Here is a 19086-nt window from a genome sequence, read left to right as displayed (position 1 = left end):
ATATGTTGGTAGCTGGTACCACTAGGACAAAACATATAACCACAAGTCATAGTCATTTTTGCCCTCAAAAATCCACTACCACTTGTTCATTTTTACCTCTCATCAATTTTCAAAACCTGTTCTTGTTCATAGGATAAAAGGAGACATGTTTACTCTCTTGTAATTTTGCTCTGCCAAGAGTTATTTCTCTTTTACCTTTGGCTATGATATGATTAATCCTAGTAGTAATCAATTGGCATTATTGTAATAATTGATTGAAGTTTTTCAGTTTTTACATACCAAAAATTCTGCATGGGAGTGCGTTTATTTTTTATATTTGTTTATTTTTCCCAATGTCAAAGGAATGTTTTGGAATGTAATAAATTCAGTAACATCTAAAGAATAAAGAAAATAAGCTGAAAAGGAAGAGACATGTATGATTGTGTGGTCACAACTCACAACCTCACAGCTGAGTTTACAAAAACAAAACTGAAGCTTTCTGTCTTAATACATTGACTCATAAGAAAGGGTTACCTAAAATCCAAAGGCTTGAATAAAAACACAAGCTGAGATTCATCATTAACATTTCAAAAACAACAACACTAACACCACCACTGTCTATTGACTATGCCCATTTCAGCACAGCCTGTAAACCAGTCCTCCAACTTTTTTCTTTCAAGAAGCCGACAATTTTTGTGATAACTCATTACTCCAACCATCCCATGTGGTTTCCTCCTTTCACTGAAGTCTCTTGTCTACTACTCTAGTCTCTCTACTCATTCACATAGCTTTTTTTATTTTTTATCTCTTGGCCTTGTGTGTGTAAAAGCTACTTTCCTGAGAAAAATTAAAGAGCTCTGCATTGTGAATCTGGCTTTTGCAGCATGTGGGAATCAGAAAGTGAATCAGCAGCAGTAGGACAACAATATGGGGGTGGAGTACTCACTTCAACCAAGCATGGTGTCAAGACAGAAGGATTTGTTCAAAGAGGCCACTCTTGGTATGTTTAATTAAACTTAATGTGTATGATTAATTAGTACCCTTTTTAAGGGTGTTAACAGTTACTAATCTCCTTTACTAATTCTAGTAACTTGGAAAGTCTTAAGACACATGGCAGAAGATAGGACTGAAAAGTTTGTTTTTTTATACTGTTAATTTGTCCATTTCATAATCTTTGAACAATCTTAAAAAGTTTAGTCCCTTCCATTGCAGGTATGTTGCAACTGATATTCCAAGTGACTTTCTAGTACAAATTGGAGAATCTAGCTTCCACTTGCATAAGGTATGCAATTTTTGTAACCTTATAGTATGTATAGTCATATATACAAGGAGATAAGGTACTAATCTTTGTACTGTTGAATTTTGTAAATTTTTTGTTCTCCTTTCTCTTTTGTGAAAAAGTACCCCTTGCTATCTAGAAGTGGAAAGCTGAATAGGATCATATATGAATCCAGAGACCCGGATATAAATAAGATAGTTATGGATGATATCCCTGGTGGGCCTGAGGCTTTTGAGCTTGCAGCCAAATTCTGCTATGGAATTGCTGTTGATTTAACAGCCGGCAACATCTCTGGCCTAAGATGTGCTGCTGAGTATCTTGAAATGACAGAAGACTTAGAGGAAGGGAATCTCATATTCAAGACAGAAGCATTCCTCAGCTATGTTGTTCTGTCTTCTTGGAGAGACTCCATAGTGGTGTTGAAAAGCTGCGAAAAGCTCTCGCCTTGGGCCGAGAACCTCCAAATTGTTCGCCGGTGCAGTGAGTCCATAGCTTGGAAAGCTTGTGCTAATCCTAAAGGAATAAGGTGGTCTTACACCGGAAGAACAGCTAAAATTTCCAGCCCAAGATGGAATAGCATGAGCATGAAAGATTCAAGCCCAAGTAGGAATCAGCAGGTTCCTCCTGATTGGTGGTTTGAGGATGTTTCGATCCTCAGGATCGATCACTTTGTTAGAGTGGTAACTGCAATCAAGGTTAAGGGTATGAGATTTGAATTGATTGGTGCTTCAATAATGCATTATGCAACTAAGTGGCTACCAGGATTGATCAGTGACACAGCACTCCAAAATGATGAAGCAAGTAGCTGCAGCATCAGTAACAGTAGTAGTAATGCTAGTGGCAATAGCTGGAAAGGTGGGCTCCACATGGTTGTGGCTGCACCTAGAGATGATGCTTCTTCAAGTCTTCAAGCTAAGGATCATAGACTCATCATTGAGAGCCTCATCAGCATCATTCCACCACAGAAGGATAGTGTTACATGCAGCTTCCTTCTTAGACTTTTGAGAATGGCTAACATGTTAAAAGTTGCTCCTGCACTTGTTACTGAATTGGAGAAAAGGGTGGGAATGCAGTTTGAGCAGGCTACACTTGCTGATCTTCTGATTCCATGTTATAATAAGAGTGAGACTATGTATGATGTGGACCTTGTTCAGAGGCTATTAGAGCATTTTCTTGTGCAAGAACAGACTGAAACTTCAAGTCCAGGTAGACAATCGTTTTCAGACAAACATATGGGAAGTAGTAACTTGAATGCCAAGGCAAGAGTTGCAAGGCTTGTTGATAGTTATCTTACAGAAGTGTCCAGAGATAGAAACCTGTCCTTGACAAAGTTTCAGGTGCTTGCCGAAGCTTTGCCGGAGTCAGCTAGGACCTGTGATGATGGACTTTACAGAGCAATTGATTCATATCTTAAGGTAATTAACTAACTACTGTTTCATTGGTTAGAGTCAAAATAAAAGATTGAATTGATTCAATTCAGAATTACCAAAGAATTAACAGTAAAAATGTGTTTAGTTAGTTCTTTCATAGTCTAACTGATTTCTACTTCTGAATTCTCTTATCTGCGAAACAAATAAACAGGCGCATCCAACGCTGTCTGAACATGAAAGGAAGCGACTCTGCCGTGTAATGGATTGTCAGAAACTCTCCATTGATGCATGCCTGCATGCTGCACAAAATGAAAGGCTTCCATTAAGGGTAGTGGTGCAAGTTCTATTCTCTGAACAGGTGAAGATCAGCAATGCATTAGCCAGCAGTTCTCTAAAAGGTGATGATGAATCTCTTAACCATCCAATGGTTGTGAACAGAAAAACACTCCTTGAAGGAACACCACAATCATTCCAAGAAGGTTGGTCAACTGCAAAGAAAGACATCAACACACTCAAGTTTGAGCTTGAGAGTGTGAAAGCCAAATACTTAGAGCTCCAAAATGACATGGAGACTTTACAGAAACAATTTGATAAGATGATGTTGAAGCAGAAGCATACATCAGCATGGAGCAGTGGATGGAAGAAGCTGACCAAATTTACAAAGACAACAAATGTTGAAAACCATGATGTTCCACCACATCAGCTTCCAACAGCTTCTGAAGAACATAACAGAAAGACTACTAGAAGGTGGAGGAATTCGATTTCCTAAAGTCCTAGTTTTACTTGGAACCATTTCTTCTGAGTCCCCACCTTTTTCCTTTTTGGTCATATTTCATTACTTTTCTTCATTTGAACAGTAAATGAGGCTTCTCTTCTTTCAGTTCCTATTGTATCTTATAGCAAGATTCTAGCTAAATTATAATTTGTTACCAAATTCAATAATATATTTCCAGTGTAAAAGCATATTTGAATCCTCTTGTTTTCTTTTGTTTTTTTTACCCTTGACTATAGAAGAAATTGAACCAATGAAAAAGGGGAATAATGATATCAAAATATTAAGGGAGACAGACCTAAGCTAAGGCAAAATTAATGTAATCACAAACTATAAAAGGAAGAAACATGATTAGATATTCCAACATAAATTATGCCACCCTGCATGAAAATAGTGATGGGCTTGTCATGTGATGCAAAAGCCTTCCAAGGTGGGCAATAAGTAAATATGTTGATGGCATGGGATCAAATCAAATCACCAAAATAGTGTATACCACAACACATGACAAGGGACAATATCAATAATCATGGCATTGCAGATGCTTCAGGTGAAACACCAAATATCATCATTCATCACCATCAGATTTTGAAGGTACCATCCGGGGGAAAAATTAGGGGGCAAAAGTTAATCTGCTAATGATTATCTTTATTATGGTAATAGTCATCTTCTCTAATTGATTTGATTATAGTGTTGTTTTTTATGTACAGTCCAGGTGGCATTTTAGTCAACTTCAGTGTCAAATCCTTGATAATGGCAAGATAATCAATTATCCAGGTGGCAAAGATATTCTAGTTCAAAAAACATTTAAACCAAACAACTCAATTTTGCAACTTAATTCAAAAAGATTGAATTGTTGTTAAAAAATTTTCTTTTGGGGCCAGGATTTAATCAATACACCATCAACTTCATTCGGATCAAGTTCTTTTAAAGTGAAAAAGTTAATAAAAGTAAAAAAAGAAACATCTAATTATTCTTAAAACAAGATAATAAAATTCATATATGATAAAAATTACAAATTCAATAATGATTATGATTCACTTTATCACTTTACAAACTCTTTGTAAAATTCTTTCCATTTTCATGAACTAGCATAGGATTAAAAAAATTCCGGGAAGAGAAAATAATCATACTGAATCACTGAATATTGAATGGCTCAATAGGTATAAACAATAAAACACAAGAAAAGACAACCAACATAGACAAATCAGTGAAGAACAGCTACAAAAACCAGAATATATAGATGATAGATTCACCCCCCCAAACAAATTATTAACACAATCACTCAACCGACACATAAATAGTAGTAGGCTAGTAGCATCATGAAAAGGAAACCTCGAATGCTCAACTAACCTCTCAATTACAACGTAGAAAATAGAAAAAAGAAAGAAAACAAAATGTCTTTGATGTTGATTCCACCCTCTAGGATGTAAAACAAAGTAACCTTTACCACAAATGACACATCCAACAAAAAGGGTCCCAGCAAGCAACTCATGATGTAACAACCACTCTCCTCATTCAATTTGAAGCATAACCCAACATCCAAAACTTAAACTTTTCTTGACACTTTTTTAGAGAGTCCCATGCCAATGTGATATGATATGCGTACAAGTTTGAAAGAGAGGCCAAAAGCATCAAACCAGGAATCAAGAGGAAGGTGCAGAGTGGGACCCAAGTTACCTAACGCGCATGCATTCAATCACCATTCACCTACAGACTTCAACATTTTGAGGGTGGAAAATAAATATCCACTTTTGCAGCACAGTCATCCTCCACTACCATCTACACTCCAAGAAAGCCAAAAGATACAAATTCTGGTCAACAAATTGATATCCCAAGCCCCATTTTTTCCCCCTCCAATTGCTGCTTTTACTCCCTTATTGCACACAACTAAATATAAACCTTGAGAAAGCAGAATGGAAGAAAGTAAGAAAAGAACCAAGCATGCTAATTGCTAAGTTCAAACTTCTCATGAAACAGAGCTAAGAATTCGTCGACTATGACCTTTTTTGCTATTGATGTGTCCTTATATCAAAGTATGCTATGGCGGCGATGAGCCTTTGGTGATATTATCTTCTCCAGAAGTACCAGTCATCAAAGAATTCAAGTACTCAATTGTTTCATCAATGACTAACAGTGGATTCTTTCCCTTTGCACCAGGAACTAAGTTCTCAAGTACTCTCAATGATTCCCGGATTTTATCCCTTTTCAATTGAATATCATCCACCATTGAACTATTGTCTTTAGTTTGCTCAGCACCTCCAGAATACACACGGCCACTGGAATATTTTGATTCAGCGTCGCTGGCATACTCATAAGTATCATTTAGTCTTGCTAAACCTGCAGTACCTGCAGGCATCGGTGATCTATAGTACTCGCCATTAATTGACTTCCGCCTTTTGTTTGGCAAACCAGAGCTTGCAACCTCCTCCTTTGAATCCTCATACTGCTCTTGCATCACATAAGTCATTTTAGTAACCAATGGAGAGTGGCCTGTACTTGTTACCTCATCATCATCATCACCACTGAAATCAGAATCATCAGAATAAAGCAAGGCATTGATTTCTTCTGTGTCTTCATGCATTTCACTTTCTTCATTAACTATATGATCATTATCAGATTCTTCTGTTGAACTGTTCGGTAGATGCTTTTGACCCAAATTAGCTGCCTTTTCGTCCTTGTATACATATTGTGTAGCATTAACAACTGGACTCTGGACAAGAGGCAAGACAGAACCATAAAACAACCTTGTCTTATTACCAGATTGGTCGAAAATAAGTAACTTCTTCTGCAAAGATACAGAATTTGCATTTTGCAGTTGCATAGCCTCTTCAGTATGCATTTCTTTCAAAGTTGGCAATGACTGAAGATACTGATGGAACCCCTGCACTACTTCATTGGTGGGCTCAGCCTTCAGATATGGGGCAGCAGGAGCTGCAAATCCAGGAAATACACTCACAGCAGGCAAGATGAATGTACTAGGATTCAGATATGCTGAAGAACCATACAAGTTTGGCCCTGGCAATGTGCCGGAGCAATTCAAGCAAGGTGATGACCCAGCCATATGCTGTGAGCAAGGCCAAGGCATATGATCCTTAACCATCCAACGAAAAAAATAACCTAAAGAACAATAGTCGATCAATCAATGATAAAGATGACAAAACAGACCCTTTCCAATGAAAAAGTACAAAATAAAAATATTTACCAGTAGATGCTATGGTGCTTTGATATGGAAGCTTCAATAGCTTGATTTCTCTTGTGGACAAATAAAAAAAGAAAACTACAAACTTCAGGCTTCAGCTAAATGAGAAAAAAAGTTGATCTATCTACGTGACGGGCTTAAGCAAATGACGAAAGTACTCAGCCTGCAAAGAGTTAGAAGATAGCATTCATCACCCATGAGCTCATAAAACAATCCAATAATTAATAAAGATAACACAAAACAGATATAAGTTTTTTCGTCACAAATCAAGCTTCAAAATCATGTCTGTAAGTTATATGGTACCAACCTGACAATCGTGCAAGGGTTGAAAGCATGCTATCACTCTAACAACAATTGTCGATTCGCCTTCAATTCCATTCTCATGTTTTAATGCCCGAAATCTTGTTTGGCTTGCCGCTTGGCACACCATAACTACTTTTAATCCTTACCACGCTACTCAATCAACCTGATCCTAATGCACCCCAAAAAATATGCCACAATAGAGTATGGCAATGAAGACACTAAACTAACTACAAAGTAAAAATCAGCTAGAACTAGAGAACTATTGGAGACAAGAACAACACTACTGCAAAAAAAATACCAGGCTTGCACTTCACTACTGAGATTTCAGCTGATTCTATACTTATCTGAAGAAATTATCAAACAATGGTTGACTTCCATGGGTGCAACTAACTATAATGCAACAAAAGTAACAATATGGAGAACTTAAGGGAATGATGATCTACAGAATAACTTTACAATACAAGTTCAGGCATACAACTTTGCGAAACACATCAACAGAAAGACCAAACCACCGCATTCTGGTTTCTTCTTCTTAATACCCAGAACTGCTTAGAGTTTCATACAGATGTTAGGCCCTCAAGAACCAATGCCCCTGAAAAGAGATAAATCAGAATAAAAATCACAATTTCCTTTTCCATAGATAATTAAAAATAAAAAATAAAAAATAAAAAAGCTTGTTTTAGAAACCAGGCAGAGATTCAAAGAGAAAATAGAGGTAAAAACTACCATGCTGCTCTCTAGGTGAAACAGAAAAAAAAGGGCATGAATTTACCATTTTTCCCCATCTCAATAAGAACAAGTAAAAAGACAAGTGAACCATTAAACAACTCTACAATCCTCAAAGTTCCCACCACCTAACTCTCCGTTAATTCAGTAGCAAAATGATCCCAAAAAACAAAATAAATAAATAGCCCCATAAGACTGAATTTCATGAAGATCATATCCCTATTTCACAAAGGTTTCAACTTTAATATTTTTCTATCATGGGCCAGCTACCTTTTTTTTCCCCCTTAACAGAAAACTTAGGAAGCAAAAAGAAGAAAGGGTCAGAGAGTATCAGAATTTGAGATACTTACAAATAGACTGAGATTGATAAGATTGGCTTCCAAATGTGAAGAGTTCAGAGAAAAAAGAAAGTTGTTAGAGCGGTGGCAGAGAAACAGGTAGAAGGAGAAAATGGAGAAAGAGGTGGATGTGCTTATTATTATGCATGCTCACACCTATATACACAACTTAATCTCACTTTTGCCCTTCATTTCCACATTATAATTCAAATTTAACCTTTTCCCACTATTTCTTATTTTACTATTCTTTTTTGTTGGAATATTTTACATTTTTACTTCTTTTATTACATACGAATACACTATTTCGAGGCTGATTAATTTAGATATGTCATGAGTGTGTGTTATGTATTGATATGGATGATGGAGGACAATAAAAAATTGGACTATTCGAATTCTGTGAAAAAAAAATTGGAAAACAAATTGGATGGTCCGAATTGTGAGAAAGAAAAAATTTGAAATTTAAGGTTAACTAATCGAACCATCCGATTAGTTTATTTATTTATTTATTTATAAAAGAAAAACGGATCCTCCAATTAAATTTTTCTTATTTTTAAAAAAAAAAAACGAATCCTCTGAATTCTTGTCTTCAACTCTCTCAGCTCCTCTGATACCATATACAGGTAAAGCTCCTATGCTTTTCATAACGCTGCAACACACCAACCTCTACTCCATAATAAAAATAAAAAGCGCTATTTCGCATTGTTAATTTTTTTCCCCCTTAAAAGTCTCTAAAAGGCATATAATGATATAAGTAGAAAGAAAATAATATGAATGGTTATATTTTTAATATTTTTTCTAAATAAGAGTTTTTTTTAGGTTTGTTTAATTTTTACATAGATCTTTTTATTTTTTTATACTATTTTTCTTTTTAGGATTCATCAAAGATTGAACTCTAGATCTTTCAAATATAGAGTTCTAATACCATATTATAAAATTATTCATCCCAATTCCCAAAAACTTAACTGATATGAGGAGTCAACATAAATAGTTATATTTCTAATTATATAACTCTTCTTACACCAATAATTTTATATTAACTGTAAAAAAATGTCCGTTGGTCTTTATAGTTTTGCAAAATTTTTAATTAGGTCTTTATACTTTTTTTTTCTTTTAATTGAGTCTTTGCACTAATTTTTTTTTAATTGAGTCTCTACACTTTTTTTTCTTTTATTTGGGTTTCTGCACTAATTTTTTTTTAGTTGGGTCCCTATAAAATTAAGTCAATTACTGCTAAGAGGGACCTAATTGAAAAAAAAATTAGTGCAGGAACCCAATTAAAAAAAAGTATAAAAACCTAATTAAAAATTTTGCAAAATTATAAGAACCAACAAAGTAATTAAACCGGTAAAAAACAATAATTTTATATTAGAACTTGTATTCCAAATCACTCATTAAAGACAATTACTATCTAGTATCTACTATATATTCCAACCAACTATATGCTTTTCTATTAACTTGGAATGATTATTATTAACTTGTTTGTTAAAGCTGAAATGAATAATTTTGAGAGAAAATAAAATTTTTGCTAAAATAGTCATAAATAAATGCGCCCTAAAATTATTTAATAAATGATAATATAAAAAATAATTTGTATTTAGATTTATTTATAATGAAGAAGGAGGGGAAAAAAAGGAAGAATAAACTTGTGATCTTATTATCCAAACTTCGATAAAGTCTATAATTCCGTCTCAATAGATTATAGATGTGCAAGCACTAATTATTTGGGAAGTTTGCTTAAATAATGAATGATAGATGCTTGGTCGTGATTGATGATTATCAAGAGCATGAACCTTCCTATCATACGATTGAATAGTCGTAATAATAATAGTAATAATTAATTATGATGACAATAACAATTCTATCTATTATCTATTTTTTTATTATATAAAAATAAATATTAATTCACATCAATAATTTTTCATAGGTTAAATTTTACAACTTTATATTATAAATTAAGAGATAATATATTTTTATATAGTAATGATACAAAACTCTAATCCTCTTAATCAACTAAATTTAATATTTATTATTATTTAATTAAATTAAAAATAACGATTAAATATAATTAATATCTACATTAAAATGATGATAACAATAATTTTCTGTTACATATATTTAAAGTGTAAAGTATTTAGTCTACTTGAATATTTTCTATAACTCTGGCTCTTGCTACTATTATTAATTTATTATCCTATTTCATAATTTCTCAAATCAATTATCCAAATCATTTCCAAACACATTGGCTTTGACACAACAACATCGACTTAGTATGTATAGATTCTAATGTATCATAATTAGTAAAGTTTATTTATAATTTTATACTACATTTTTTATATTTTCATTCTCAATTATTTTTCTGTAATTTTTTTAATTATCTCCAAATACACTTAAAAATCTCAAAATTAAACTATGGAACGCCATCCATTGAAAAATATTAAAAAACATTCACACCAATAAATAAAGAGGAGTTTATCTTCTTAGAATTGATTATATTACATGATAAAATATATAAAAAAAATTCTATTATATAAAGATATTAGAAAATACACACAAATAATATTAAAGAAAGAGGTCAACTTCATATGATTTTGTACTTTTGTTGTTGTATTTTTTATTTATTTTTTTAAATAATTATATTAAATTATATACAAATTACAAATATTTTTTACAAACAGGTATTTAAGTTTAATATTAATTTATATATTGTTTAATTAATTCTTAAATAATATAATACTTTTAAATTTATACTATATAGTATAATTAATTTAGTTTGTCACACAATGCGGAGGTCTTAGTCTAATTGATGTTAAAGTCTTGCACTTTGCAAGAGACATAAACATGTGCCATTCACTCATCAAAAATCTAATAATCTACTCATTTAGCAACCTAATTTGTTTCTTAATTAGCCATTTAAATGCAACTAATCTCAAGGGCCCAATTGCCCCCACCAAAAGTTTGTACATTTTGCAAGGTGCATTGTATTAATCATGCAAGAGCATGATACCCAAACAAAAGAATAAAACAAATAAATAAATACTAGTGAAATAAAGAAAAATGGGAATTATGCAAATACTAGAACCAGCCATCAAGTGCAATGCACATTTTATTCGTCCACTAAGTGCAATCATCCAATGTAATACATTACACCCGTGCATTTGATGAAAAGCCAAAAAGAAGAAGAAGAAGAAGAAAAAGATGGGAATAGCACCCAATAATTTATGTATAATAGTGTGAATTATGTGCTTGGTGGTGGTACACCATTTTGCTTAGAGTGGAGGGTACAAGCACCAGATGCCTAATGTCTATGATGAGGTTCACACTTTAAGTTACATATATACCAAAGTGTTGTTGGATTTCAGAGACTAAAATGCTTGAATTCAGGGATTCCCTTTAACCTTTATCAACATTCACTTCAATTCAATTCATTGCAAATGCTGAAATGCATTCCTTTTTTGGGCTCCACGGCATTTTTTTTTTCCCTCTACAAATGTTTTTCAGTGAGCTTTATCAGAACTCAAGATTAAATAAGCTTGAGGATCTTTGTTCTGAAATGCAAATATTTGAATGGTAATAGATAACTGAGAAGCTAGGAAGAAGTAAAGCTTTGCGTTACGAAATTAGCTACTCCAGTACAATATTTTTTCCTTTAAAAATATAATTAATAATTTTTAATTAAAATATTTGGAATATAAAATCATTATTAATATCATTTGGATAACTAAATTACTTTATTATATAATATTAAAATAAAAAGAATATGAAATAATTAGTAATTTAAAAGTAATTATATAATTAACCTTTGTGTAACCTCTATAATAATTTTATTAAGGGTAAAATATACTTTTTATCCCTAAAGTTTGACAAAAGTTTTAAAAATACTTCTAAATTTTATTTTGTTTTAATTTTGTCCCAAAAATTTTTGATTTACATCAAATATACTCCTGACGACTAATTTGTCAAAAAATTTAAGACCGATTCAACAACAATTTCATAAGAACAACCCTCCATACAAGCAAATCAAGTATAATTTTCATTTATTATTGTTGATTGGTCTTAAATTTTTTGAAAATTTAGCCGTCGATGGTATATTTGATGCAAATCGAAAACTTTTGGGACAAAATTAAAACAAAATAAAACTTAGGAGCATTTTTGAAAATTTTGCCAAACTTCAGCGACAAAAAATATACTTTACCCTTTTATTAAAAAACTTTTATGATTACATCTAAATATAAAATAATATTTTACTTTTATTTTTTTTCCGTTGTCTATCGTATCCCCAATCGAACAGATCAAGAACTAATCCGTAGCAGATCTAAACTCCATTTAAAGGTCGGATGAGTGAGTTGACTACTTGACCTAAATTACATATAACTTGAGATATATATTTATAACCAACTAGGATTTATCATGTATTAACTCATTCTTCTGCTTAAATAATTATTTAAACTCTGAAGTTTAAATTAATCCTTAACATTATTTTTATATAAAGTTGATAATTAATAACTATTAAATAATAATTTAGTCAAATTTATCAAATCATCTGACTAATCTCAAATTTCAACTTCACATACAAATATTCTCTACATCCTAACCTTTAGATTCGAGGTGTCTTGTGTGTTTTTGGAGTCAACTATTCATTCGGGGTTTGGACCTTACGCTTTAGGCATGCGTAACTAATATATCAATGCTCGCGTGAGTTGGCGTTTCCTTCTTTTTATTTTGGTTCAGAATCTTCTGCCACGATAATTGGAGCAGCACCATTGATCGTGGAGAAGATGATAGTGACGAGTCCACGGCAACAACACAGGCGTCGATGGCTTTAACGCTGAACTCTTGCCTCCACCCTGAAGAACCCAGCAGCAAAGGAGAGGCAAAAAACAACACGTTCAAAATGTGGCGCTGTTGTTTGGAAACCGGGTCGGTTGCGGGTTAGGATTCGGTTTCTGGGTTGGGCCTTACTTTGGTCACAGCCAAAGACCAAAAAAAAAATTGAGGACTTATTAGCTTTTCTTGGTACATGAATATAAATTGAGTTTGCTTTTCTTTTCTTTATACTTTTTGAGTTCTTAGAAGTGGCCTTTTTTGGACATGAAGTGGGCCTTCTAAGTTTAATTTCTTCTTGGTCGCACACAGAAAAAACCAAGGAACAAAAAAAATGCATAACTAGTAACTAAAGTAGTACAAGTTTAATCACCCGTGCTATGCACGTGATAAGATTGAAATTATAATTTTAAATTATTTTGTTAAAATTAATTTGAATTATAATAATTTAATTAATAAAAAAGTAACATATTATATATTGTTTATTTTTTTAAATTTAGTATTAATTGGATTAACTCTAAAATAGTTATTAATTGGTTTTAGTAATCTACTTTCTTCAATAAATCAAACATATATACTCAATGTGACCATAAATAACTTAATAATACTTAGACCCACCAACAAATTTTTATATGTTGTTTTACTGTCAAATAAGAGCATATCAAAATTAGCTCAAAATAAATAATAAATTATTAGAAAATTCTAATGCACAAAATTCTCTAATAAACAATGAATAATTTAAATCTACTAAAAAATAACTCAACACTTTTCTTTGATGCCTGCAAAATATATACCTAAAATAATATTATATCAATGTTAGTATACAGTTTTACAATCATCGAGCGTATTTACTATACATGACTCCTTCTTAAAAGTTATTCTATACACGTGTGCAGTCGAAAGATAAATTACTGGACTTTGTTTTATTTTTCTAAATTATTATAATTATGCATTATTCATTAAATACTAATTGTAATATTGTAATATAATTATAAACACTTCACTTTTATTAGTTGATAATGTATTAAATATTGATTTTATATAATTATAAAGATATATTTTCTAAATTAGTATAATCATGCATTATTCGTAAATGTTAATTGTAATATAATTATAATAAAGATATTTTTCTAAAATAAATTTAGCAGAGAAAATAGTGATTTCATTTTAGAGGAAAAATAAATTCATGAAGAATTGACACCTTACTTTTATTAGTTAGAGGAAAAATCCAGTTTTAGTATATTTCTCATTATTATATATTTTTCTCTAATCATATATCCACTGTTTTCTTTCTTTCGTTTCAGCATTTTGAACCTGGGTTTAACTTATCGTAGTTCTCACCTCTCAGTCATTCTATTAGATGTAGTTATAACTATGAAAATTCTTTAATTAACATTGGAAAAAATATATTATTATATGATAGAATTAATATGAGTATATTTTTTTATTAAATACACAAAGTTAATGTAAAATAAAATTACTCATAAAAAAAAGCAAAGAAAATAAAATTAAAATAGCAAAAAAAATAAAAAGATTATTTTTACAATTTTATTTTGTCATTTTTATGTATAGAAGATTAGAAAATAGTAAATTTTTAACTAAATTAATTTATATTTGTTGTATTCAATTTAAATAAGTAATAAATTATCTTATTTTAATTTATTCCTTAAATTTATATATCATAAAAATTAAATCAAATAATTAATATCATAATTTTAAATTATGTGATACTTAAATATCTTTTCAAATCAATTAGTTGATATAATTAATTCATTATAATGAATTGATTTTAATGAGTTAAACAAAATAAAGCAGAAGCATGCTACGTTGATTCTATCATTAAAGGTAAAAATTTGATTTTTATATAATAGAATAGATAGAATAGATAATATAATAGACAGCGAGAAAGAGAAAGATAAACATTTTAGATTCTAGGTTGTTTTATTTGGATGTTGCAATGTGGGTATCACATTATTTTACTTATTCTACCCTATGGACCCTTTTGTAATTTTATTTCAGTATCAATGAAATTTCACTACCTTTGAGTACTAAATTAAAATTCAAAATGAAACTGAAAAAAAAGTAAAAAGTATAAAATTATTGATTGAAAAACACTCTAAATAATAAAAAGTTAAATTAACTTTAATAGTAAATTCATTAATACGATTTTAATTTTATATAATAGTTAGAAAATAGATTAGTAAAAGCAAATGGAAGAATTACTTTAATTAGTATTTGATAAAATATTCAATTAGAATAATTAAATAAATAAAATTATGATATTATTAAAAATAATACATTTTTATGGTAAAAAATTATATTTAAATAAAATATTTATAAAATATAAAATTTAGAGTAACATAGTTTCATGAACATTAATCAATTATGAAATAACATCAAATTATAATATAATTTATTTATGAAAAAATAATCAATAATTAATATTAATAAATATAAAAATCATCCAAACACTTTGAAAAGTATGAGTGGTTAATTATTATTCATTATTAATAATATTTTGTTCATAACAAAAAATGAAAATATAATTATTCAGATTTAGATTTTAGAAAAATAAACGTATAAGTAACAAATGATCTATTTTATCATGTATATTATAAATTAATGAATTAAACTAACTGATATAATGAATTATAATTAATTAATTGGTATAAATTATAATAAATTATATGATATTTAAAAAGAAAATAAAATGAATAAAAAAATAAAAAGAAATAGAAGAATAGAAGACTATAATAAAATAAATTGAATGAATTTTTTTTCTTTTTACAAATTTTATATTACATCTGCTTCAATAATATTAAATAAAAATACATTAACTTAATATCTAAGAAAAATGATGAGATAAAATCATAACACAATTCTAAAATAAAAGCTTAAATTAAACCATAATATTATTGTACAACACAAATTAAAAGTAATTTCACACTACAATATACCACACAAATAGGTAAATGACTTAAACTTAATTACAAATTTTTTATTTATTTATGCAAACATGATAACACCATGGTCTATAAATGCTTAATGGATAACATATCATATATTGCTCTGAATGATGAGCACGAGAGTTGAAGAGTGTGTGCTAATTTGTATCCATGATGGTTACCTTCTTGTGACGACGCCTCATAGGAAGAAAAAGAATTATTGTAAAAGCTATCCAATGAAAGAGTAATTGGTAAATGAATGATGTTTTCTTCTAACATATATAATTTTTTATAGTGGTAAAATAAAAATAAAATGAATGAAATTTTGTATTTTTATATTAGAAATAGAATTTGATATTTATCCTAATAAAATTAAATAACAAATTAGTTATATTTAAATAAATAAAATAAGTTAAACAAAAACATAGGAGACAATGATTTTTTTAACTAAATTAATATGTATTTATTGTATTTAATCATTATAAGTAATAAATCATCTATGTTATTATGTACCTTATAAATTAATGAATTAAAATAATTGATATAATAAATTACAATTATTTGATTGATATAAATTATAATAAATAGTGTGATATTTAAATACATAATCAAATCAATTAGTTGATATAATTAATTTGCTATAATAAATTGTATTCAATGAGTTATAAAAAATAAATTAAGAAACACGCTAAGAAGTATGTCACGCCTATCATGAAGTGCAGAAATTCAATTTTCATTTAATAAAAATATACATTCTTATATATGTTATAGAAATATGATTTGATTCCATGAACTTGCTTATTTTTTTTTTACTTGCCACCTATATTTAGCATGGAATTTTAATTTTTCTAAAATAAATTTAGAAGAGAGAATAGTACTTTCATTTTGGAGAAAAATAAATTCATAAAGAATTGACACCTCGGTTTCATTAGTTGATAATGCATTAAATATTAATTTTATATAATTATAATAAATATATTTTCCTAAATTAGTATAATCATACATTATTCATTAAATGTTAATTGTAATATAAATATAATAAAGTTATTTTTGTAAAATAAATTTAGAAGAGAGAATAGTGCTTTCATTTTAGAAGAAAAATGAATTTAATGAAAAATTGATACTTCACTTCAATTAGTTAGGGAAAAATACAATTTTAGTATATTAAGTAGAAGTATATTATTATTATTATTATTATTATTATTATTATTATTATTATTATTATTATTATTATTATTATTATTATCACTATCCTAAACCACTATCCTAAACCACTAACAGTAACATAAACCATTATCAAAAACCATTAACAAATACCATTATCATAAACCGCTTTCATCAACCACTAACAAAAAACACAATCAACAGCGCAACATCATAAACCACTAACCTCGTCGTTGATTACACCGGCGATATGAGCAACTCCATCCAAACGATAAAGCCTCCCTGGATCGTCCCCTGTCGACTAAAAATGCCGCTCTGGTCTTACTCGGCCCGAATGTTGGTTGTTTTCTCTGGGATTTGGTGGGGTTGGAGAATGACAAAGTAATTCGAATGAACTTGGTTCGAACTCCTTATATAGTTGAATCCCTTGTAATTCGAATCAACTTGATTCGAATTACTATGCAAAATGAATTTCACCTAATTCGAATCAACTAGATTCGAACCTCTCTCTTGTGTTCTTTTCCATCTAATTCGAATTAATATCACTCGAATTACACTTTTATAATTCGAAATTATTTGTTTCGAATTACTAGGCTGGATTGCATGCTTAATTCGATTTGAATTGATTCGAATTAGCTTATACTTGTTTCTGAGAGTAGTTCGAATTGATTCGAATTACATGTTATATTAATTCGAATCTTATTGATTCGAATTATATTAAAATTGGTCCTGGTGGATTCAGGTATAGAAGTTTGATTTGGCTGATTTGGGTTATATTGACCTGTGCTTGGCTCATTTGAATTTTTTACCCTTATTATTATTATTATTATATATAGGTCACCATTAAGATAATAACTTGTCACTAATAAAATTTTAGCATAATAAATAAAAAATAGAATTATATCAATATAATTAAAATCAATATAATTAAAATAGTTAAAAATATTTTTGATTGATAATTAGGTTAATAATGCATTAATTATTGATTTTATATAATTATAATAGAGATATTTTTTAAATTAATATAATTATGAATTATTCATTAAATGCTAAGTATAATATTGTTATATAATTATAATTAAGATAATTTTCTGAAATAAATTTAAAAGAGATTAGTATAATTATAATAAAGAGATTATCTTAAATTAGTATAATTATGTATCATTCATTACATACTAATTATAATATAATTATATCAATTAAAGATAATTTTTAAAAATAAATTTAAAAGAAAGAAATAGTGCAATCATTTTGGAAGAAAAATTGGTTCACGAGAAAGTGATACCTCACTTTCATTAGTTGGAGAAAAACACAATTTTAGTATATTAAATAGAAGTAGATTGGTATAAATTATGATAGATTACATAACATTTGGAAAGAAAATAAAATGAATAAGAAGAAAATAAAAATAAATAGAATAAATAGAAGACTACAATAAAATAAATTAAATGTGAGAGTTTTTTTGGTACATTTCATATGACATTCGTTTCAATAATAATAAATAAAAATACGTCAACTTGATATCTAAGAAAAAAATGATGAGATAAAATCATAATACAGTTCTAAAGTAAAAGCTTAAATTAGAACATAATATCATTACATAACACATATTGAAAGTAATTTCACACTACAATATATCACAAAGGTAAATGACTTAAATTTAAATACAAAACAGTTTTTATTTATACATACATGATAACACCATGGTCTATAAATACTTCATAGATAACATATCTTATAGAGCTCCGAATGATAAGCACGAAAGTTGGAGAGTGTGGTAGTTTATATCCACGATAGTTGTCTTCTTGCAACGATGCCTCATAGGAAGAAAAAGAATTGTTGTAAAAGCTATCAAATAAAATAGTAATTGGTAAACGAATGATATTTTCTTCTAGCATACATGGTCTTTTATAGTGGTAAAATAAAAATAGAAGAAATCAAATTTTATATTTTTATATTAGGAATAGAATTTGATATTTATCCTAATAAAATTATTATTATTATCAATATAAATGGGTTAACAACTTGCCACTAATAAAATCATTGGATAATGAATAAGAATTAGAAGGATATGAATATAATTAAAATGAATATAATTAAAATATTTAAAAATATTTTTGATTGATAATTAGTTTAATGATGCATTAAATATTGATTTTATATAATTATAATAAAGATATTTTCTTAAAT

The 19086-nt window shown here is 29.1% G+C and overlaps 2 protein-coding genes across 2 annotated transcripts; one reads left to right on the top strand and one right to left on the bottom strand.

Moving 5' to 3' along the window:
• The first annotated feature begins 473 nt into the window (after nucleotides 1-473).
• LOC107468730 (root phototropism protein 3) lies at nucleotides 474-3594 on the top strand. The gene is made up of 5 exons (XM_016088079.3): nucleotides 474-725; nucleotides 863-979; nucleotides 1192-1261; nucleotides 1381-2673; nucleotides 2840-3594. The coding sequence occupies exons 2-5, from the start codon at nucleotides 864-866 to the stop codon at nucleotides 3395-3397; spliced, it is 2037 nt and encodes a 678-aa protein (XP_015943565.1). The 5' UTR covers nucleotides 474-725; nucleotide 863; the 3' UTR covers nucleotides 3398-3594.
• Nucleotides 3595-4619: 1025 nt separating this feature from the next.
• On the bottom strand, nucleotides 4620-8097 carry LOC107468645 (transcription factor bHLH143). Its single transcript, XM_016087966.3, has 4 exons — nucleotides 7979-8097; nucleotides 6907-7494; nucleotides 6603-6762; nucleotides 4620-6517 (listed from the first exon to the last, which is right to left on the bottom strand). The coding sequence occupies exon 4, from the start codon at nucleotides 6498-6500 to the stop codon at nucleotides 5439-5441; it is 1062 nt and encodes a 353-aa protein (XP_015943452.1). The 5' UTR covers nucleotides 6501-6517; nucleotides 6603-6762; nucleotides 6907-7494; nucleotides 7979-8097; the 3' UTR covers nucleotides 4620-5438.
• Between the last annotated feature and the right edge of the window lie 10989 nt (nucleotides 8098-19086).

This window comes from Arachis duranensis, chromosome 10, assembly GCF_000817695.3.
Source record: "Arachis duranensis cultivar V14167 chromosome 10, aradu.V14167.gnm2.J7QH, whole genome shotgun sequence".
Taxonomy (NCBI): Eukaryota; Viridiplantae; Streptophyta; class Magnoliopsida; order Fabales; family Fabaceae; genus Arachis; species Arachis duranensis.
This window is presented reverse-complemented; position numbering and strand designations above follow the sequence as displayed.

What these genes read in the sequence shown, in the direction of transcription:
- LOC107468730 (XM_016088079.3), top strand. Translation starts at nt 864, where the DNA reads ATGTGGGAATCAGAAAGTGAATCAGCAGCAGTAGGACAACAATATGGG. An exon ending in GTTCAAAGAGGCCACTCTTG is followed by an intron (nt 980 to 1,191) that starts GTATGTTTAATT and finishes CTTCCATTGCAG; the next exon opens with GTATGTTGCAACTGATATTC. An exon ending in CAATTGATTCATATCTTAAG is followed by an intron (nt 2,674 to 2,839) that starts GTAATTAACTAA and finishes ACAAATAAACAG; the next exon opens with GCGCATCCAACGCTGTCTGA.
- LOC107468645 (XM_016087966.3), bottom strand. Translation starts at nt 6,500, where the DNA reads ATGGTTAAGGATCATATGCCTTGGCCTTGCTCACAGCATATGGCTGGG.